At 41.6% G+C, this 24,333-nt stretch overlaps 1 protein-coding gene across 8 annotated transcripts in view; it reads right to left on the bottom strand.

The window, feature by feature from the left end:
• elavl4 (ELAV like neuron-specific RNA binding protein 4) overlaps window positions 1–24,333 on the bottom strand; it is an 85,968-nt gene that overhangs the window by 4,427 nt on the left and 57,208 nt on the right. For 5 of the 8 annotated variants that reach the window (XM_072681651.1, XM_072681655.1, XM_072681657.1 and 2 more), the window contains 4 exons: window positions 23,372–23,475; window positions 14,578–14,730; window positions 4,388–4,623; window positions 2,394–2,432 (listed from right to left, as the gene is read on the bottom strand). In XM_072681651.1, coding sequence (XP_072537752.1) covers window positions 2,394–2,432; window positions 4,388–4,623; window positions 14,578–14,730; window positions 23,372–23,475 — 532 coding nt within the window. Of the gene's footprint in view, window positions 1–2,393; window positions 2,433–4,387; window positions 4,624–14,576; window positions 14,731–23,371; window positions 23,476–24,333 lie in introns of all 8 variants that reach the window. The other 3 variants (XM_072681652.1, XM_072681653.1, XM_072681654.1) reach the window with 3 other exon arrangements.

The raw sequence follows: 24,333 nt of genomic DNA, 5'->3' as shown, positions 1-24,333 counted from the left end.
TTCATTTCGTATGCCACCTCTCCAGGAATGACTATAGGCATTATTGGGGGGTGCTTTAATTGAGATTTCCGCTTTGCTGCAGACGAGATGGCTGGTAGCGAGCAAAAGTGTTGTGCGAGTCTGTGTGTGTGTATATGTGGCACGGGTGGGGTATCGGAGGGGGGGTGGGGTGGCGTTAAGCGGCGGGTGGAAAATGGAAGCGGTGCTTTCAAGCTTGCCTGGCGTGGGAAACAGAGTGTATTCCACCCACACCCTCAGTGGCTCTGCAGTGTATGACTGTGATCGATAACATTGCGCGGACCACAGGGCCGGCCAATTCCCTGCTTCTTGTTTTGCCAAGAATTACTCAGACGTTTCATCTGTGCTTTAGCTGCCGCGTCCTGGCAAAAGTCGGTGCGTCTGTCTCTTTTCTAACCCCCTCTCCCAACACTCTCCCAACCCTCTTTTGTGCCGCGTCGGCCGCATCTCATTATGCAAACGAGGAGTATAATTGCACATCGGCTCACTTTACGTTCGCTGACAAGCAACCATCTCATAACTTCAATTACGGCGTGTTTCTGTGTAAATAATGAATCTGGCACCATTACTCATCTTTGAGAAGAAGGGTGCGAGGAATGAGAGAGCGAGAGAGAGAGAGAGAGAGCGAGAGAGAGAGAGAAAGAGGAAGAAATGGCTGCATGGTAATTTGGATGCCAGTCATCTGCGGGAGAGTGAGCGTGTGAGGGAGCGTATGAGGGCCAGCGTAGCTTCAACGCACTCGCGCACAGGACTAGAAGGCTTCTGTCTATTCAAGCAGAGGCCGCATGCGCTCTTGCCTGTTCGTCATACCAACCGAAGGGAAAACAGTTGGACAAAGGAGTTGCGTAGCAACAAGCAGCTGACCTGCAGCCAGCCCACCCTTCCGTATACTGTCCACCTTCGCTCGCCGCTGCTCACTTCTTCCTTTGTTAATTACCTTCCACCACATGCTCTGTGGTGTACAAAGCCCACCCCGCCCCACCTCTCACAAGATTTGTGTGTGTGGACCTCTCCGCCACTTTGACAGCTAATCGCACGTGGTGTAAATAATCAGTGCGCTTTTGTCTCGCCGTTGTTTTGAAAGATGCGCCATTGCTTCTGATGCTCTCTGCCTTGTTTGCATATCCCTCATGTCCCTCATTGTCTAGGTTCACTGAATTCACCTTGTGACTTTTGTCATTTGTAGTGATCTTCGCTTCCCAAAAGCAATGTCTGGATATGATAAACATATTAGCTAGCGTTACTGGAGATCAATCAAGCCGAAACTGCTTCTCCTCATTGATAAGTGGTGGATTTGATGTAAATGTGAATAGACTAGAATTGACGTAGAGCAGACTGTGTTAATTTACATGTATCTGAATCAGGTAAACAATGCATTTTCAGTGAAGCAGACTAGTTATTCAGCACAGAAAACCAAATATTACACTGTATCATTGTTACACCCTCTATCCTAACCTGTCCGTTTTGCTCTTGAAAACATTTGAAAATATGCAACTAAATGTTGGCATAAGCTTAATCTATCCCACACAAAATACATTTTCCCACTAGTCTTCCACAAGAGCACAAAAGCAAACATGAGCAAAAACCCAGGTGTTCAGAGGTTGCACTACCTGCAGTGAAACACAACGTTTCCTGCAGGGATCCAGGTAAACTCTCACCCCTCCTCCGCCTCACTCTTACCCTTCTCGTCCAAAAATAGGACAGAACATTAAAGGTGCAGTGGTAGGAGTTTATGTTAAAATAGCATGAATCATTTAATGAGGCTCACTGGCCAACATTGGTCCCTGAAGCATTTTTGTTGTTTCTAACAGCTTTTCAGTTCCTACCCCCAGCCATATGTCTGATATCGCTATGAAAATAAAAGAAACAAGCAGCCAGACTGCAGTGATTGCAGTAACACCTAAGTCATTTGGGGGTATGTACAGCATAACTGCAGTTTGGATATCTAGAGGCTCACTGGAGCTTGATACAGTGTTAAATTGGATTGCTGCAGCATGTTTGTAAGTATGATCCTGAGCTAGGCGGAGTTTAGGCTTGAGCCCCTGAATCCTATGGCCACGCCTCCATACAAGGGCTACACATAGTAAAACACAGAAAATACCAAACGTGATACAAAACTCAAAAGTCTGCAGTCATCATAATCAAACAATGCATACGCAACACTAGAAATTATGAAAGTATAATCTGGCTTTTTAAGCACTAGAGTGGTTGGTGGTTTGAAATCAAGCAGAATCAAGTAAAAAACAAACTTAAGCGACGGAAAAAACCTTGAACTGAACTGAATGCAAGCGACTTTTCAGAAAATGAAGAATCAAAAAAACGATAGAAATCATTTTGTCAACATGGACATCTGGCATTCGGTGAAGTTTAATTACCTCTTAACGCCATAGGCCATATTAAGCAAATTGTCCAGCCTGTGAAGAGAAGGAGGGTTCTGGGGTTAATGCCAGGCAGATGGTCTACTCACTCAATGGAACTAATGCTACATCCCTGCGTCGCTGAAGGAAGACGCCCATCCAGCAATGGGCCATTACACTGTTCAGCCCCATCAGGCATCTCGCAGAGTCAATCACTAAGCTAGCGAAGTACAAGGCTAGCAGCGGTGCTAACATTAATTTGGAAGGCCAGTCCACCGCCCACCCAGTGCCAAACAGACTCAGTGTCATTGCTAATGTAGCCTACGGCTACGCAAAGGAGCAGGAGCCTAGCAGTATTATGACTTCAGACTGAGTTTTTGGTTGATATATTGGTGGATGGAGTCTCAGAGTTGAAATTCAGTAAAATACTGCAATTGAATGCTGAACATATTATTTCTCATCCTGAGTTCTGTCATTGTAATGGTTCTGTATTAGTGACAGATGATGTGTAGACTGATTTGAGGGACTGTGGCACACAGGGAATTCACCAATATCAAACAATTAGCTATCAAAGAATGAATTCATGTCAAGTGCAGGATCATGTAGAGATGTTATGCTGGTGGTATGAATGAAACTGTCTCCAGGGTTCTGCACCTTTTAGTGCGAGGGAAAAGTTCAGTAATCTAATATGACATTTGAATGAAGTTGGAGGCAGAATGTGATGGAACATTAAATAGAGGTGTCTCTTGCTCTCATTCCTTCTTTCTCTTCCTCTCTTTTTCTAGTCTCTTCATTTATGGTGACCTGCTGGGCCAGTGCATTAGGCTCTCATCTTCATCAGTCACTCTCGTTTTGGGTTCCCGTCTGTTTGGCTACTCCATGACCTCCATCCCTCACACGGCCTGCCCCTGTCTTCTGTCCTATTAAGCCTTGTCAAGATGGCTAAGAGGGCTAATTAACACTTTTTCAGAACTTTTTCCTCAAAAAATACATTTGCACACAAACATGCTTATTCGGTTTTGTCCCAAGTTTCAGGTTCTACTCTGTCAACTTGAAAACCAAAAAAGCAGTGCATACAATGTGTCGCATCATTAAAGCGCCAATTAGCCAATTACCCAGGCAGGTTGCACCGTGGGTAAATGAGTTAATTGGAGAGGGGGCTTTGAGGTGCAAGAGCGAGCTTCTGTGTTCGAGACATCTGCAGGCCTGTGCGAGCCCAGTCAGGCCGCGCCTACGGCTTTTCACACCATCTCCCCAAACAAACACCACACAATGGCACCTTTGTGTGGCCACGTAATTCATTCAAATGTAAGACATCCTTTTCATTTTCTATTCAGTTCTAATTGTTTGTGATGTATGAGGGATTAATTACTGATTACTATCATCAGCATTACAGTACAGCTGTAATTGCCAAGCACAGTTCATTTGTGTTAATGCATGATCCTGGGCAACTAGGTGGCCCAACTGAACAGGTTATGATTGCAGAAGAAATAAGTAAATGGCTTTTCATCAAGTGGATGCGACTTGCCCCCCCCTAGATAGGATTCAACAGAACACTGCTAATTTCAGCTTGCTTTGGAATATTTTGGCACTGTGTATGTTGACAGCCCGTTGTTAATGGTGACGGGTGATGTGGAGGTGAGAGGAAAGACTGGTGAAGTGTTAATGAAACAGAATAGTCATGGAGACATTGTGAACGACAGAACCCCACTGTCTCTTATAAACAGTCCTTCAGTCCTTTTTAATGTTCATTCTATTTTCTTTTTCAAACGGCACAGGGGCAGCTAGTTTTGAGAACTCTCGTGTGTCTTACAAGCTCATATTGAACTCTACAGCCAACATCTATAAATGCATAGTTTCTCTTCCAATCTCCCTTTCTGATATTGGAGAAACCACCAATTTGGAATTCCTATGAATCAGAGGCTCTATAGACAGCATGCAGTAGACTTGTTTTAGCTATCATAGTCTCAGAGAAGAAGTTGTTGGTCAGCAGCCTAGCTGGCTGGCTTTACCTGAACCTCTGGGCTTGGTGATGCAGGGGGCCAGGGTAGCGGCGGTTGGGGGACTGGTAGAGTTGAGAGAGCAGGGCCTGGCTGGTCTTCTGGCTGGGGTTGTTGGCGAACTTCACTGTGATGGGCTCTGCCGCTCCAGAGGGCTTCTGTCCGTTCAGGCCCTTGATGGCTTCCTCTGCCTCTATCCTCTTATCAAAGCGAATGAAGCCCACCCCGCGTGAGCCACCTGAAGGGCCAGCATAGCAAAAACACAATAGATGTTACATTTATTGGCTTTATCTTACATTAGCATACAAGTAATTTAAAAATCCCATTATAAACTATGTTTCCATGCACACCAGTGGTTTGATGGGATAATCTTGCAAAGTAATAGTCAAACTAAGAGATATGAGAAGGTAAGCTGTAGGGTTTGATTGCCATGGTCTTAGTCGAGGTAAGCTAAGCACAGCTAAAACAGGCTGGTACTAACCAGATCATCTAAGGAACATTTACTGTTCCACACGTGATGACACCAAAACAAATGTGAGCGGCAGACATTGTCCCTTGTGTTAAACATTACATTAGAAACAGACATACAATACTGAGACGGAAGGTGACAAAACATGGTGATTTATTCAAAGGGAGGGAAAACTCAAGTAAATGTTTTCATTTGGTCCAGTGTCTTGGGACTATTGTGTGCATATAAACTCGGCTATTAAGTCACTCACGGGTGCTCATTTTGACTCTCGCTTAGAGACAAAACACACACACACACACACACATACAGAATACATTCCCTTTATATGGAGATCGAGAAGCCATACATATAACTTGATGTTGGATGACAGTGATGTGCGGCCTGCGTGTGACGGCTGCTATTGCTGGTGTCACATTATGCAAATGAGCCATGAGTGAACGCAGAGACTTCATTGGCTGCCCTGCGTTCCGCCGCTGTCAGGCGGACGTGTAATTTGTTTTCCTTTCTTCACGAGAGGATGGAGATATTGTATAGGGGCACTGCTGCCTGCTGGTGTGGAAATGGAGTGTGGGTCTATGTGTGCGTGCACGCGTGTGTGTAGGGGACGAGCAATTGTTCTCCCAGTTCTGTGTGAGCGTATCGTGTCCTGTTCCATCTCAAGCTGTGCGGCTTGCATAAGCTGACGGCCACACGCTACCGCATGGCATGCCGCACGCCGCTGACATTTCTGTGGTTTCCAAGGCAATGTTTTTGACCGCCACCTGAAAGTAACATTTAAAAGAGCCTGGCTGGCTTGGAGGCCTTTTGTTGGGCTGCTTTTTAATGAGATGGCTCCTACTGCTCCAGAGAGGTGAGCGGGGAGACGACTCGCCTAGAGGACCATTTGCATAATACGCTGTGTGTGCGTGTGTGTGTGAGACAGTAACGGCGTGTGTATGTATCTGTAGCCTGGCATCTCCACACACATACGCAAACACAAACGCACACACACATTTTTATACTGTCAGTTCACCCTCCGTCGCCGTGCCTCCCGCTTTTATTGACGGTTTCTGTTTTGGGGTTCTATTGCTGCGGCTTACTGTTACTGCTGTCTTACTGTTACTGCTGTCTTACTATTCAAATCACACTCTTTTGATATATGCAGCTCTCGGAGCAAACATTTGTATACACATCCCTTCAATGCAACAAGCTTTCATTCAGCCTGTCTCTGCATTACACACCCTCTCTCTCTCTCGCTCCTCTCTCTCTAGCTTTTTTTTTGTCTCTCTTCGCCAGCATCATCCCTGACAGCTTTTCCTTTCTCTCTCCCAGCCTTCCCACAACCTGTTCTCTTTAATTAGTCTGACAGAAAGAAAGGCAGAAATAAAGCAAGCGCATGCATTATTCGGCACGGTTTACGAAGCACGGTTAGCCTCCCTGGTTTCTGCTGAGTGAAACTGAGGTCAACGCCGATTCCTTAGAAAGTAGAACAGACAGAGAATATGAAGAGATAACGTTTCTCTTTCTGTCTCTGTCTGTGTGAATGTTAACTTGCTACAGATCCACAAGCAAAAAAAAAAACCCAACATGACAGAGAGAACTGGAAGACCAACAAAGGCCACAGTCTACATGAAATCTTAAAGCTTAGAAACCTCAGAAAGCTTGAATCATCTCTGCTTGGTTTCACGTATGTGAGTTTATTAGTGCGTTTATGTTTGCAGGTATGTCTATATGTGGGAGAGAGACAATCCACAGACATAGGTCAAAGGTCAAATTCATATGTATATATATATACATATATATATATATATATATATATATATATGTATATATATATATATATATGTATATGTATATATATATATATATATATATATATATATATATATATATTAGAACAGTCGTAGAACATGTGTGCTGTAGTTGCTATATACTATAGCATAACTTTAAAAATATATACATCGAATTCTATATATAAATAAAACTATAAACTAAATAGTTAGAGATGAATCTTTCATTTTACTGTCTAACAAGGCTAGGGCAGTAACTAATGCTAATCCTAACCCTAACTTTGTATTTTGAGAGAACATTTTATACTAACTTGATTTTGGGAAGCTAGACCATAACCCCTAACTCTTACATTATCTGTTTTGTTAAAAAATGTATTTGTATTTATATCCAGCCAAAAATAAATATCCTTTTCATTGTTGGTCTGGAGAGCTACGACTACATACTACTGCTTTCTAAGGTAGTAACAATCATAATACAGTTTTACATAAACAAAACCTAAAAACAGACGCATTCCATTAATGCTACTACACTTTAAAGAGCATTGCTGTGAGTATTTCATTGCATTCAGTGACAAGAGCGTTAGTAAGGTCAGGACAATAAATGATCACAACCCCACCTCATCCCAAAAGTACAGGATGGAGCTCGATCATTCCAGTGAACACAGTTCCACTGCTACACAGATCAATGCTGGGGGCCTATATACCCCTTTAGCCCAGGCCTAGCATTAGATATGGTGCCAATAAGTTCACGCTTCCTGTTCTATATATTCTATAGGCAGTACTTCTCTACAGGGACTAGACAAGCTGTATGTGTGTGTGCTTTTGCACATCTTTCTTAACAACGGGTGCAGCTTAAAGTAGCTGAATGCACTCATTAGAAGGGATGTCCACAAACATTTGGGCATACAATGTCATTACATTCCCAACTTTTTTTCTTTTTTTTAAACTTCACTGTAAGTGTATGTCAGGCCTTTGTGCTTTTCAGTCTTCTCACTTTTAAGCTACTGTAATGGAATCATGATGAACCTGAGTTTTGCTCTGCTCGGAATAGCTTTGACCACCATCATTACAGTGGCCAATATAGTGGGCAAACCAACCATCCTTCACATGTTTGTCAGCTGGCGCATAAAAGCTAACATTAGGAGCTAAGATAAAAGCTATTCAATAGTTAAAAAAGCCAAACTGAACAGCTTAATGTTGCCTGTGCTTTACTGTCCTTTACTGCACTCGCTTCTCCAACATTACCATAATGAGTCAAGCATGTCTTTAACGGTCTTAGCTAAACAAAGCCAGCGCCTGGGCTCAAACAGGAGACACGGGCACTTTGCGGCTCCTTTCAGCACTTATCGCCAGCCGAGCAGAGTTACGGCCACAATGTGCCAGTTAACGGCACTATTCTCCTGGTAATCACCCCTGCGCCTTATGTAACTTTTCTACCTGTACTTATCTCTGTGCAGCACACACGTCGCAGGAGAAAGGCTGGTTTAATAATAACCCAGACATACAGAGAGCCAGCACACCGCGCCACAGCGCAGTGAAAACGGCTACGGCCCACCTGACAAAGCCCTTTCCACTGCTGAGGGAGAAGGAGAGGGAGAGAGCAGAGGAGGGAAAAAAAACAGCATATTCCTCGGGGAACAGAGAGAAGATCTGAAGGCTCGGCTGTTAATGAAAGCTTTCTCTCTTCTTTCTGAACTTAAGCGCTTTGCTGCTGTCTCTCATTCACTCACTTTTAAGTGGCTGTGCCAACTGTATGGAACATTTATGAAGCTAGTGTGCTAAACAGATCACTGTGGGAGGGGGGAGGGTGGTGAACGTGCCCACCTCACGCTGTCACACGAGCCTAATCAGGCTGAGAAGAGGGAAAGTTTAGTCGCTACTGTTGCAGATGGCGTTTGAAAAGCCTTGGTTAGGAAGGACTTTGAAGAGGAGAGACACACTTTGCTCATTCTGCCACTACACAGGACGGAATCCATCTGTTTGGCCTCGAATAATGGAAGGCCAAGGTTTTGGCATCTTTCTTTTTGTGTGTCTATGTGTCTGTTTTCATACATATTTAGGACAAAAATGTCAGGGAAAAACTACAATGTCAGGACTATATGCTTTGTGAAAAAGGTCCTTTGTATTTTGTAAACTGATTTTTTTTTTTTGTTTTTTGTTACTTAGGTTACACCTTTAAAAAGAGGTTCCGTAAAATATCATTTGAATAAGCAAATGGTTTTTCATCTGGTTATTTGCTTCTTATCAATTATGGATAACCTCTTATATATGAATCTTTACAAAGATTCAAAGATAAAATGGTCCTATAGGACATCGGAAAAGGTCCTATTACGATTAGGAGTCAAAAAACCTTTTCTAGCATTATTTATGACCCTTTTTGCTTATTCTAGAGCGCAGGGTTAGGGGCAAGAACATACGATAAATGTACGATAAAAGTATTGGGTCACCTGCTCATTCATGGTTTCTTCTGATTTCAAGGATATTCAAAAAAAGAGTTTATCCTTTTGTTGGAGTAACTGTCTGATTGCATTCAGTGGCAAGAGCGTTAGTGAGGTCAGGATAGTGAAATATCACCACCCTACCTCACCCCCATGGAGCACCATCATTCCAGAGAAGACAGTTCCACTGATCCACAGCACGATGCTGGAGGGCATTATACCTCTCTAGCTCACGCTTGGTATTAGACATGGTGCCAATAGGTTCATGTTTATCTGCTCCAGAGAGTCCTATTCTATTGGCAGTACTTCTCTACAGGGACTACACAAGCTGTGTGTGTGATTATCTGCATCTGTTTGCTGCTGAATGCATTCATTAGAAGGGGTGTCCACAACCATTTGGACATATAGGGTATGTTTCTAGGAATACAAACAGGAATGCTTCCAAAAGTGGTTCTTCTATGGTGTCAACTCCCAATAACCCTTTGTGAAGCTTTTACAGAGACCCCATGTCTTGATATTGTATTTAAAAAATATATGTTTCTGGGTTTTAGTTAGTTATGATTAAGCTTCATTGTTATTTATAAGCATTTATATTATTCACCTCTCAAGTAATTTAGAATTCCTGTTGATAAATGTTCCGATTTTATTTTTCCATTTTTTTAACCTTTTTTTTCTTGACTGCAAGACCCATTTTGTATACCACAAACACTAGGAACATTTTTTGTCATTCCAAATGAGAGGAGGAGAGGGAACAGCAAAAGATAGAATGTTTCAGATGTGGGGAGCAGTGTCAAAGCAACTGATTTTCTCTAAAGAACAGCAGCTTGTAAGAGGCAGCACTCTGGATCAATTGTATTTGCTCTCATTGATGAGAGACATGTATTGACTGCTCTGCGCAAGGCTCAAGAGCTGCTCTGAATATTTAACTATTGATCAAAGCCGTGCACACATCACACTTCACTCTTGTTAATGTTATAGCTTAAAGTGGCTCGGCAGCGGCGTGATCTAATGCCGCCTCCTTAAGCTCGCAGAAATTGAGTTACAGTGCAATTCTGCTCTGTGCTGTTTACTCAAACAGTCCATACAGAAAGAGCATATACACTATTAGTCAGGGGGTAGAAAAAGTCACGCCATGTTGAAAATTACAATGTTATAATATATTCTAATTACTTTCACTAACATATGCCCTCTTTTTTGGGCAAAAAAAATCAATTTCCAAATGGCAACCATATACAGTATACGCCCAAACTTGGTATACACTATATTTACTGTCCATATTCCTTTACTGCGTAAATAGTTTCTCCTGTCATATTTGTGTAATTTAAGATGTTCACCCAATTATCCTAAGTAAAGTAAAACAGCCCTACTGTCTTTTACGTTACTGGAAAATGCAGTAACATTAAAAAGATGCTTTTATTTTATATACAATAGGTGCCTGCACTCTTGACCCTAAATCCATAGGCAATAATATTAAGGCAATCATTCTTAAGGCATTAAGAATGAAACAAGAGGTCTGTCCCAATACTTTTGTCCATACAGTGTATTTAATAGCTATTATTTTTATAGTCTTTATAGTTTATCATTGAGTCAAAGCCTGTTATTTTTGTTAAAAGATACCAGAATAATCAATGAAAATTTTACAGTTTTATTTTGATAATGCTGTGAAAAATCTATGTTTAGAAATATCTCCCCTTATCTCCTCTGACACTCTAGCTGAGTCGACAGTGCAATTACAGCAATAAATTTTTTTTGGATCTAAATTTATTTGTCCATGTGTGTATGTACGTATGTGTGTGTGTTGATAAAAAGTGTGTTGGGCTAGTTTGGGTTAGGCTTTTGACCTAAATATGCAGTGATTTTTAGACTGATTGAAATGGACATTGCTTTGATGAAGCCCAAACTAAAGCCTTCTGTTATGGAATGTGATTTAGTTGCATCAGTGTTTGCCCTAGTCTAATTTGGGGCCTTGAACATTTTCTTTCATTTCCCTTCACGCACTGATATCTCTGAATATAGCTGTATGTACGCTTTGCGCAGAAGGCTTAGGATAAGTGTTGATTCCACTTGCTTCATTATGTTTATGATATGTATGCAGAAGGGAAGCACTGATATTGGAATTCTGGGCGCATGTCGATAGCCAATATTTTCCACATACACATATTTATAAAATGTAGGAATGACAATTATAGATAAATGTTAGTATTTATTGGTAGATGGTTATATATGCAGCACAGTGGCTAAAATATTGTGCTCTTTCTGAATATAAAATATGCATTATCATATATGAATTTGAATCACTGCTCTATTTTAAACACAGGTGTGACATTGAAGCAATATTCTGTAATCAATAATAATCTGATAATAAGATTCATTGCAAGAGGTCATTGTGCACCCCTGGTATTGAGTTCAGTGAGTGCATTAAACTCATTATCTAAACATTCGTTATGAGGATTCATGTATTACTGCATTACATATATCAGCTGAATTTCTGTCCATAAATTGTCTACATTGACCCTGGCATGTACCATTGGTTAATTATAGAATTATGTAAGTGGCATTATGTGGGTGGCATGTTGCTGAAGAATGTCTTGTCAAGACTCTCAGGAATTTAAACTAAGAGCTGAAAGTTGTTCTAGAAACATCAAGTCTGTTCTGACAGCAAATCTTGGATTCTTCTGCTGTCTCTTTTTCTTGTTCATTATTTCCTTCATCCCCACACACACACATCACACGCACACTCTCGCACTCCTTGGTTTTGCGGGAAATGCTATTTCTCTGTCTGCATGAAGGGCAGAGCAGACATGGCAGCTCTGAGCTCTCTATTGCTTGGAGGAAAAAAATCCTCCTTGTTTCTTAATCACCGGCAACTCAGATTTAATTAGTCATTAAGATTCCTCCTGTGGACCCACCGCCCCGGGAGAGTCTTCACACGGCCGCGCAGGGGCCGAGCGTGTCAGAGGGTGTGTGTGTGTGAGGGTAATATTTGGAAATGGAGCTTGGAAGAATTTGCAAAAAAATGTAAACGTGTATGGTGTGTATAATGTTTATATGTGCGCTAATAAAGGGTATTAGCAAGGTGAATATCTAAGGATTTCAGTGCTAAATATGTGTGTGTCTGTGAGGTGAATGTTTGGAAATGGGGGGATGGATGAGAGTGTGAAAATGGGATAGTAGTAGAGTGTTAATATTAAAAACGTTAAGAGCAGAGAGAATATCTGAGGGTTTCGTTGCTAAGTGTGTTTGTATTTGAGGGGCATGTTTGGAAATGGGGGTTGGGAGAGTTTTATGTAAATGTGAAGCGTATAGGTGAATATCTCTGGATTTATGTGTGTCTATTACAGGGGCTTGTTTGGAAATGGGGGTTGGTAGAGTTTTAGGAAATGTACATGTATTCACAGTGTGTACTATGCATAGGTGAATATCTGTGGATTTAGTTGTGGATTTAAGTGTGTATGTTATAAAGGCATGTTTGAATCGTGTGTTGGGGGAGTTGGGAGTTGAAAATGGAAATATGTTCAGTGTGTAGAATGTTTACATGCATATTAATAAGGAATGCTAGCATGGTGGTTATTTGAGGATTTAAGGAGCAGATCAGCCATACATGCTATTGTTGCCAACAATGAATGGAGGCTAGTAGTCCCCAGTTTGCATAATGTGATTGCATGATGCTGTTTAGTGACTATTCACTTGTATTCACTGTTAGCAGCATTAGCATTATTGACAGAACCATTCTTTTAAGATCAACATGTATTGCTGTGTGTGTTGGAGAGAGGGAGGAAAATGAGGATTGAGGGACTGGATGAATATCTGAGGAATTAGGTGCTAAAAGAAAGTGAGTGTGTGTGTGTAATGTGGGTGCTTCAAAACTGGTGTTTGGGGACATGAAATGTAAATATATATACAAATACAGTGTGTGCAGTGTTAACAAAAGGGATTAGGATGGCTGACAATCTGAGGATTTAAGTGTGATTTAAGCGTGTATGTGTAAGTGCATATTAATATATATCTACATATGTGTGTGTGTGTGTGCGCACCTCTGCAAATATGAGTACCCACTGTTCCTCAGAGAAAAAAAACAGGAACTGGCAGCATCTTTAGAGCATGCAATACTCTGTGGCTTACGTGACACTGTCTGCATGGTAAGTAACGTTATAAAATATTCAGGCGTTTGAAAAGTATTGTTCCACTGCCTGCGTAAGAAATTCAGTTCCATGACCATTTATATCCTAGCTGATTTATTTATGATGCTGCCAGAAGGTGAGGTAGATGTAGAGAATGTGCTGGCTTGAGAACAGAGGGGGAAAAAAACATACTTTTCCTGTGGCCTGGATTTGCATTTGTTATTTGACACTTTCTAAGGTCATGGGACGTTTTTTTGTGGTCAAACACACACACACACACAAACACACACTCACAATCACACACATACATAGGCGCATGGTGGCTCATTTGTTGAGTCTTGGCAGATGAGTGCATGTGTGTTTAAACAGGCATTCTGCTCCATCAGTGCACATTAGGCAGAACAGTGGCGCATGCCGCAGGGGAGGAGATCCTATGAAACAGAGCTAACTGAGCTAGTTATGCAATGCGAGCCACGCTGTAGGATTCCACATTAAAGAAGCAACTCACACTTTCCTGCGTGTGTGTATGTGTGTGTATGAGTGTATGTTCACATCACAGAACATGACCCATGACCTAAAGGAATGCAAACAAAGCCAGTGTGCAACACAGGTGAACGACCGATAGCTGATTTTTCATGGCTAAATATGTGTAACTAGGCTAATAAATCTAATAAACGACAGGTGTTCAACAATTATTAATCTTAAGAAATACACTATATGGACAAAAGCACTGGAAAACCTGCTTATTCATAATTTATTTCAAAAGCAAAGTTATTAGATTTTAGGTTATTAGATTTATTTTTATTTTTTTTATTAGAGGTATTTGTACTGTCTCTACAGGGAAGGGTGACCACCACTCCACCTCATCCCCAACTCCATGACTCCTCCCAGAAGTACTGGATGGCCTGACATTAAGCATTTTTAAAAATCTGAACTAACCTAACAGGAAATTGTAGTAGTCTTTGCTTAGAGATGCTACATAGGCTTTATCTGACACTGGAAGTTGCTAGTTAAACTGATGCCTTGCTGTCCCAGAAGGTAGTGTAGTGATGAAGGTCTCTGTAACTGAATCATGAAGACAACAATATCGACAGCTAGATATGAGCGTTTAGCTGTGTTGTCATTAGCCATTAGCATTTTCGCCCAATAAAACAGAAGGCCAGATTGTCATGACTGTCTTCCTGCCTTAGAATCCTGTCTGAGTAGGCAGAGTTTCTTAGGTTTCAGATACAGCCATAATGTAAAGTTACCAATTTAGAATGATATGCTACTGAGTTACAGTACAGTACTGTAGCTAACCAAAGCTAAAGATGTTCTCTGACTTTGAGTGTATGCAGTGAGGGTAATGTTCTGTGCGGCTGAGTGTATGGTGTGAGTGTAAGTATAAAGCCTCCCCACGGATACCTGTGACCTGGTCGACGAGGATGCGGGAGGTAATGATTCGTCCATACTGGGAGAAGAGCTGCTCCAGCTCTTTCTGGGTCATGGTCTTAGGCAGCCCACTCACGTACAGGTTAGCATCACGGATAGAGGCTGAGCTGGGCCGTGCATATGACACCTGGGACAACACACACAGACACACACACATACACAAGTCAGAATATTATATAGCATTTCATAAACACTATTTTTCCTTGTGCTCCGAGCTTCCTCTAAGTCTCACAAGTCAGCAGAGCCAGTGGCCTTTCAGGGCAGTGTGACACACACCTGCTGATATGTGTGAGCCTTAAAAGTTGCAGTGATAGCTTATTGACACAAGCACAGAAATTCAGCAGGAAGTGCGGAATCTAATGCTTCAAATAATAAACAGAATAAACGGTATAATTTACACTCTCTATATAGGTTGTGATACTGAGACAATAGGTGGTTATGCATTTGAGATAGTAACTGAAAAAGTACACTAAGTTCACCAAAAGTACTTCACACTAGAGTTTATTTACAGTGCTCGGCAACACAGCGAGGTGTGAGCATGGTGCTATGTTCAGGAGAGAGAGTGAGAGAGAAGGAGAGAGAGAGAGAGAGAGAGAGAGAGAGAGAGAGAGAGAGAGAGAGAGAGAGAGAGAGAGAGAGAGAGAAGAGGGGTTGGGGGCAGGAAAGAGAGGGAGGCTGGCAGTTTCAATACTATGGTAAATAACACTCTGGAACCTTCTGTTTGCACTAGCAGTGAAAGCCAAACCATCTACAGCTCTCTCTTACCAAACACACACACACACACACACACACACTTTCTTTCTCACATACACTAACACAATATGCTCGTACCATCCTCAACTTGTCAAACTCAGTAGCACCTTGGACAGCTCCTCTCACACTAACACACACTGTACTCACTCTCTGCCTCTCTCCATCCCCAATGTCATTCATTTTCTGACACACTCTCTTTTCAAGTTTGTCACTGTCTATTACACTCACACACAAGACACTTTCTTACCATACTATTTTTGCCAGTCTGATTGTTTTGTTTAGTTTGTTTTAAAAACAACCTGTTTAGTTGAGAAATATATAGACCTATACGTGTTTAACCACAGAATATTCCCCTTCCACCTCTGCAGAACGCACATCTAGTGTTTACCCAGTGCTAACACACCTGATTCAACTTCATAAACTAAATCAGCTTAAAAGAGAGATAAATGTTCAGTACCAGGGGGTGCTAAGGACTGGGACTGACTTCAACTGATGTAAACAAAGCAATTACGGCTACAGAACATGCTTCATCAGGTTACTGCTGGCACTTGCATCTACAGCTAAATTCATAAGTGCTCTCCTTCATCTTTATCTTCATCATGTTTTGGATGCATCAATAATTTATCACGACAAAGACTTTTAAAACATAGGTGCCAAAAAGCGTCCTTCAGAGCAACTGGAATCACTTTTGGAATCCTACACATCCTTTGGAACATTTCTGAGGATAGTTATTAGAGCATGTGGAGTTTTCTGTGCTGCCATGTTTTCTCACTGTTCTTCACTGTTCTCAGGTGTTCTTCAAAGTTCTTTGGTAAAAGCAATGGGAACACTGTACACTGAACCATGACAACTCAAAGTAACGTGCTTAAAAGGTTCCTTGCCTGTTAAAGGTTCTTATCTATCGTGATATTGATATTTGGCACCCAAAAGGGTTCCACTGTTGTAAGGAGTTGCTGTATTGTTACAGATTTGGATTGGTATGCACTTATTATTAATTAGAAGTGATGCCATGGCCACCCAGGGCTGGAAGTTCAGAAGCATTATAGTTGTAGCTCTCTCAGGTGGTCACATGGCCTACCCTCCCCAATTACTCAGCGTGATTCTAAGCAATGCGGGCATCTGGTAGGTGACACAAGGTGTGTCTTGTAGGAAACATGAGCTAACCTTCTCCATTTGGTGGATTTAAGACGGACTAATCACAGAGAAAAAACACTAAGGATAATCCACTGACTGGATGAATCAAAGTAATGGGCAAATTAAGTGATAGATCCCATTCTTAACATATCTAATAAATGCCAAAAAGAGCATTACGAAATCACAATATAAAATGTAAGTGCTGATTTGTAAAGTAACTGATTTTGCCATTAAAATAACATTAATTACATTTTACATGTTATCATATACCTTTGTAAAGGATCTAGAGCTAGATCCTACCATCTAGAGCTACCATCAAAGACTTTGTGTGTCTTGTCATCTCTCTCTACCTCTCTCTATCTCTGCTTTCTCTCCCCCAGTCTCATTATAGCAGATCGGCCTTAATTCATGATGGAGAGATGGTTCTGTCTGTCCTTTAGACGCTCGAGTCGATGTAATCCCTTCCCATTAGCGGCGAGAGCAGCCATTGCCTTCCATGTTTCCATCACTGCTGACATTTGGACTCCAGAGCCATCAAATGCTGTTACAGTAATACAAACAGTGAGATGAAGACGCAAAGACATTCTGCAGTAATCTCCTGAAATCCAGTTAAAGTGAGAAGGCAAAAGGCACGCAGCCCTGGCAGCCTCCTCACCCTGCCTTCTGCTCTTCTCTTTCCTCATTTCTCTCACTCTTTTTTTCTCTTCTTTTTTCTGTCCCTCTCTTCTTTTCTTTGCGCGTCAAGCAGCTCCAGATGTCGGATCTATCACCACCCTGTCTGCCTGTGAAGAGTGTGTGTGTATGTGCGTGTGTGCGTTCTCTAGAAAGACGTGTGTGTACATCTAAATGAGTATGTGTGTGAGGAGTGTGTGTGTGCATGTGAGAATGATTTTATGTGTGTATGTGCGTGCGCGTTTCTCAGCACGTGGCTCTGCTCTTTACGCCCTCAGTAGGTTTTTTCCTCTCACACCTCGATCGGAAGGCAGCGCTGGATTGGGGCTGTGAAACAGGAAAGTGTTATGAAGGCAGAAAGGTGTGGGTGTGCGCACACATATGCACACAAGGGAACAAGACGTGACCCGTGTGTGTGTGTGTGTGTGAGAAAGTGGAGATCAGGGGTGAAACTCCCTCTGTCTCTTTCCTTCACTCTTTTTTTTCTCTGCATTTCTATCCCTCTTCCGCCTGTTTTTAACCCTGTAAAACGGGACTGTGTGCTGCTTTGATCGTCTGCTGTTGTCTTTGTTCATAAGCACATTAAAGTGCACATTCCCATCGCTGAGTCTCACTTATCAGCTATTACAAAGCAAAGCTTAGATTTTGCGGATGAACTCTGAGAAATCTAATGTCACAATTCTTCCTCCATACAGTGCTCATTTGTCTACTTTCTTTTTGAGCTAATCATAGATTACATTTAGTCTTTCGACAAAAATGTCTTTCAGGTCATTTCGTTGTCCCGGGTGGCTGTTCTGCAGTTTTTAAATGGTTTAAATCTGACACCAGAGGAGTTACAGGGTAGTCATGCTCACGCTGCACATATTAAGATACACTTAAAATATTATAATACTCCATAGTGCTCTGTGTCTCTTCCGCTGATTTGGAGCACAGTTTGGATCGGTAACCACTTCTTATGTTTAATACCAATAGAACTAGGTGATATGTGACTTATATTCCTATTCTTGACACTGAAAGAATCAAAATCTACAAATTCCCATCTTTGTTAAATCAGGTTTATTACATAGTGAGTAAATTACTATTTATTAATAGAGAAAAGAGTAGATTCATGGGCCGAAAGCAGAAAGAGTTTAAAATTTAGTCTACTCACAGTCGTGGACTCTAAGCAAGAAGTGGTACCATATAGTACTGAAAAAGGGTCCCTTGACTCCTAATGTTAGTGAAACCCTTTTCAGACGGTTTATGAAGTATAATAGTTTTTTTTTTTACCAATCCAAATAACTCCAAATAACCAGGTATCCCAATGTTTATTTGAGTTGTCAATGTTCAGTTGAGTTGTTCATACACTGTAAACAGTGGTTACTCCAAGAACCTAGGGGATCCTCCAAAAACCTACACATTCCTCAATGCTCTTAGAGGTGCCTGTAAGAACGTGCACTCAAAAATATTGCATCAGACAGATGTTTAGAGTTGGTCAGTGTATCCACTAAGGAGTGGACTGGTGTCCACTGGTTTTAATCAACAAATCTGACTGGAGTTTGGAGTTGTTGCATTACTATAGCTGGACTTTGTTGTAGCTAACTTGACTTGGAAATGAATTCACCAACATGGATGGGACTTTTGCTAACATTTAATAAAGACTGGCCAACCCAGTAACAGCTGCTATTAAATGATACTTTTCAGGGTAGAGCATAGATGATGAGCCAATGAGTGTGCCTATTTAACCCCCTAAACTGCTAAATTATTATTTACTCCTCTTAAATCGTATTATTTACTATTCTAAATAACAATAAATATTCTTATATAAGAATGTAACGACTAAAGGAAGTTATAACAGTGTACAGACACATTTGAATGCTTGCTGTTTAAAGGCTGTTCAAATGGCTGTTGATGATTGTTGTTTCAAGTGATAACAGTAGAGTGTGCTGAGTTAATAAAGTGGTAATTGTCTGGAGTTAGTGCTTTTGTGTCTGCACTCATGTTTTGGTTATAGATAGCTGGCAGTCAGTGCTCAGCTTTCTGTCACATCCTACTGAGCAATAATCTATATTTAAAACAACATTGCCTTCAGGGCGTTATGTAACAGAAGGTCTTTTGACTATGACGTAAATGTGTGGTGGTGAAACCTGAGGAGTGGACTGGTGTCATTAAGTATCAGCATGTAACAGAGCAGTTCAATAGCCACCCATCTGTAAGAATCTCAGAAACAGATTTTAAACACACACACAGCCGTCTAAACTGTCTAGTAAGACCAAGCTGTTTAGATAAGAGGGATAACTTGGGATGCTTTTCCCAAAATGCTTTACCGAGCCTGTCCTTTTTCCTTCTCTCCCACTATCTGTCTCTTTCTCTTTCTATTTCACCACTTCCTCACTCTCTCTTCTTCCTCTCCCACTATGTGTCTTTCTCTTTCTATTCCTCCACTTCCTCTCCACTTTCTGCTTTTCTATCCCCTATTAAACATTTCTTTCATGTTTTCCTCCCCTTCCTCTTTCTCCCCTTCCGCCTTCACTGCTCACCTTTCCTCTCATACCCAACTATCCCCCTTTCTATTCTACTTTACACCCATCTCTTTCTTTCCCCCTATTGCTCCCTCTCTGTCATCCTTTTCCCCACTATCCATTTTTCCTTTTCTATTCCCATCTTCTCCCTCTTTCCTTATTTCCCCCCCTTCTCCCAACTCTCTTTATTTCACTCCATCTCTTTTCTATCTCTTCTCTCTTTTCCACCCCCCCTTAACTCTCTCTCTCTGTCTCTCTCTAAGTCTGAGTGGAGCTGTAAGACACAGATGTCTGCTTCTGTTAGTTGCTCTGTCTTCATCACTGTGCTTCTTTAGATGTCCTCCGAGGCTGGGGAGGCCTGTGGCTCACAGCGTGTGTTTCACACACGAGCGTGATGACCTTCAAACACTTATTAGACGAGTAGTAAGAGCGGATTTCATTCCCCCTCTCTCTCTCTCTCTCTCTCTCGCTCTCTCTCTCTCTCTCTCGTGCGCGCTCGCTGTGTATTAGTGGAGAGGAAGGCTCATTGAGGCGGCCGGCGTTAGCGTAAAGAAAAGGTTTCACACAGGGAAGTAGAGGAGAGAGAGGATAAGGGCTGATCAAAGAGAGGAGATGGAAGAGCCGGCTCCATCGCCTCACGCTGAGATGGATGGAGAAAGGCCGAAGAAAAGAGGAGGAGAAAGAAAAAGACGTTAGAGCACTTGCAGACCGGCTGCTTTAGATGGAGTCCTGCTGCGAGAACCGCATTGTGGACTGTCTTTGTTTGTTTGTGTTGATTTCCTTGAGTGTGTGTGCATGTGTGTGTGTGTGTTTGTGAGTGGGTGAGAGAGACAAAGAGAGAGTGAGAGGGAGTGAGAGAGAGTCACATTGATCATGCACGGGGTGCCCGTGTGTTGCGTACAGTTCTAGCTGAGTGTGTTTGTGTACGTGTGTGTACGTGTGTGTGTGTGTGAGGGAGACTAAGTCACGAAAGATGGCTCCTGCTTCATTACCCTCTGGCTGCATACAGAGAAAGACATGAGTGTTTCTGGGAGTGGTGTGTTTGTGTGTGTGTGTGTGAGAGAGAGAGAGGAAGAGAGATAGTGAGAAAGAGAGAGTAAGAGAGAGAGGGAGACTGTAGGTTATGAAAGTAAGTAAGTATTCAGCTCAATAAACAGTTAAGTGTTCTAATAAAATCGGCCCCTGGGGTCTAAAAACTGCTCACACCGGTTCCACGTCCAGTTTGCAGCACAGACCCAGTAACATACAGTGTGTTAACATGTTAGAGCTGTGCTGAGATTGGGTTAGTGTCAATTTCTGTGTGTGTGTGTGTATGTGTGTGTGTGTGTTTGTGCCTCCTGCTCCTGCCACCCTAGCAGTAAGAGAGGAGCTGTGCAGCAGGAAGCTCTGTGACGAGGAGTAAAAAAACACACAGAGTGACTCATTTCATCTCTGACGGACGGCAAGCTGAGTCTGAAACCAGCACTAGAGTCGAGTCACGGCAAACACACACACACAGCCACCTGGTACTGCCACTCTGGAAACCGCCCAGTTACACTTTCTTTCTCTCACTGTCTCTCTTATTCTCTCTCCCTCTTACTTTTGCTCCCTCTGCCTTTCATTACATCTTTCTCTTATTCTTCCTTTCTCTCCATTACTCTTTCTATCTCTCACTACCTCTCTCATATTCTAGTCTTATTCTTTTGCTCATTTTGCTCTTATACTCTCCCTCTTCCTTTTCTTTCTTTCTCCTCTTACCTTGCTCGTCCTCTTTCATTCTCATGAACTCTCTTTTTCTCTCTCTCTATCTCTCTCTCTCTCTCATTTACTAATTCAATTTGATTCACTCTTTCTTTCTCTTCCTCTCCCCTCTCTCTTTTACTATCTCATTCTGTCTCTCCCCATTCTCTCTATTTCATGTTACACTCTCTGTCTCTGTCTCTCTCTCTGTATCTGTCTCTCTCTGTGACCGGGTGCTGTGTTTGTTGGTCTAAGCGGGGGGAATCCAATCTGATTAGATTAGGGTGGATGTAAGTGAGAGGCCAGGGATTATGTACCAGATGATGGCACACACAGCCCGATTACATCGTGACTCAGACAAAATAAATAAAGAAATAAAGGAACAGCGGCCAGGATTTACAGTCAAAAGCAGCTGCTTCTAAATTTACACTAAACATGCTGTTTGGGAAAATGCAGGAGGTTATGTTTTTCAGCTGAATAAACATAAAGTACCATTGACTCCAACCATTTTGCCAGCAGCGTACCATATTCTCAGCCTACCTCTCCTCTCTACCCAGTTTAAGTATTAAGAAAAAAACACGCATTCGAGGCGACTACTTAGCATTTTAGCATCATTTCATTATACATTCTATTTTTCCTATTTCGTGTGACTCCATGATTTGACATTTGGAGATGCATTTGCATATCAATTACACTATTTTCTCTTTTCTCCCCTCAGTCGCTCTCCTATTTCCTTCTGCATCTTAATGAGGCGGATTTCCCCTCCTCTTGCTTTGTGTTGCAGCACCGCCGCCCAGCACGAGTCAATACACACCACATGTGCTAATCAATGCAGCTCCACTGGCAGAAATGGTGACAGGAAACATTCAGTGAATTGACTCGTGCAGTTGTGAGAAATGGCTGATGACTAATTGGGGAGGAAAAGCAAGAGCATATTGCCACCCAAATGAGATATTGTTCCATTACCGCCGCGCCATATCATAACAAAATCAGCAGCAGCACATTCGCACACACACCCCCTAACATACACATACTGCTGTCACACCCCCCCCCCCCCACACATTCAAATAAATAAATAAATAAATAAATAAATAAATAAATATATATATATATATACATTTCTGTGTCATGGCTGTTGTTTCAGAACATTGTACAAAATATTTTAATACGACATTCTTTGTATTTCTTACACCATTTAAAAATGTCAGCTGTCCTTTACGTTATGTGAAAACAATTTATTTAATGACAAATATGGATTTTCCTTCTCCTAAAGCTGACATTTGACATAAGATATTACTGATATTAGATATTACTGATAAACTCTTATCACTCTTATCCTACAGTTACTGCACCATTACTGATTTTATGTGTACACTGCTGTGGTTGCACAATAATCTGTATAGTGTTGCTTACTGCTATTCTGTGAATAACACTTTAAGGCACACTGTATAGAAATGTCCTTGTAAAGTCTGTGTATACTGTGTATACTATTGTACTATTGTTCTCTGTATATTGTGTATTGTCTATAAATTATATGTAGCTGTCTATTGTTAACACTAGAGAGTCACTAACAGACGGAACAAATTCCTTGTGTGTGTGGCCAACATACTTGACCCATAAATCTGATTCTGTGAGTTTTTGTTGTGATGAGGCAATTATATCACCTTTTTTGCAATTTTAATTTTTCTACTTAGTAAAGAACGGCACCTCCCTTTTACACTGTGTGAATATTTCATTATAAATGGACCAACAGAAATGCTCCAAAAGTCAATATAAAAAAGGTTCCACTAATTTCTGTTGGTTCATTCATCATTAAACTACATTTTGACACAATTTAAAAGACAGCCTTTAAATTATGTGTAGAAAAATTTCAGCTGCAATTGATATTGTGTGGATTTTTTTCTTTTCCTACACAGTCACCATTTGTCAGTCAACACTGATGACATATACTTTATTGTGTGTTGTTTTGGTGTGGTTGATGGACAGTACCTTGATAGTTTTGGTTTGAAGTCTGAGTCCATTTAACGTGTTGATGGCTTTCTCTGCATCCTTTGGGTCAATGTAGTTGACAAAACCATATCCAAGGCTCTGTCCTGTGAGAGAGAGAGACAGAGAGAAGAAGAGAAAGAGAGGACATTAGCACCTTGTAGTATTAGTATGCATGAGTGGTGTGACTGTATACATGTGTGTGTATGGATGGACATTAAGAATTAGCTTCCAGTGGAAACCTCTGACAGCACCTCGGCTTGAATTATTTTGACTGAAGATGCTCTCCCTGTCGTGTGGCTCAGAAGGCTCGGCGGCCATCAGCAGCTTTTTGACTGGAGGTGAACTCCTGCAGCAGCAGCGGCGGAGTTTTCTAACAACGCTTTCTCTTCTCCCTTTCACTTTCTTAAAACATCTGACCACACAAGTGCAGGCTAGCGCTGAGGTACACTGTGCGCCTCCTCATTAATTAAAAAAAAAGACAAGCCTACATCAATTGTACACACACAAAGTGAATGGTAAATGTGAAATGGAGCTTTAATGGCCCAAACGCTAAACAAGTGCAAACTGAAATCTGGAGGCCTTACCAGGTCTGTTCAGTATGAATCCTTGTGAAAAAGGCCAAAGCTGTTTCCACAGAGCTGAACCCAGTGCTTCATAAGAACCTTTTAGCCAAACTGAATGCAGTGCATAAACCACATTGGTATTTTCATATTGATGGATTATAGAACATCCGCCCATTTTCAGTCCTGTTTTCTCCACCCCTCATTGGGAAGTTATTTTATACTGCATATCATTATGTATGTGATGTTGTACCAGTTAAGAGGGAAATATTGGGATATTAGTTTGAGTTCACATCGACCACCCCTAGTGTGCATATGTGTGTTACAGAGTGGAGAGTAGTAAAGGGTAGTGTATATGAAGTGATCTGCTAATGCGTTCTTATACAGAGCTTCAGGGATGAG

The sequence above is a fragment of the Salminus brasiliensis genome, chromosome 6, assembly GCF_030463535.1.
Source record: "Salminus brasiliensis chromosome 6, fSalBra1.hap2, whole genome shotgun sequence".
Classification (NCBI taxonomy): domain Eukaryota; kingdom Metazoa; phylum Chordata; class Actinopteri; order Characiformes; family Bryconidae; genus Salminus; species Salminus brasiliensis.
Note: the sequence above shows the minus strand (reverse complement) of the source record. Positions and strands in the feature narration are given on the sequence as shown.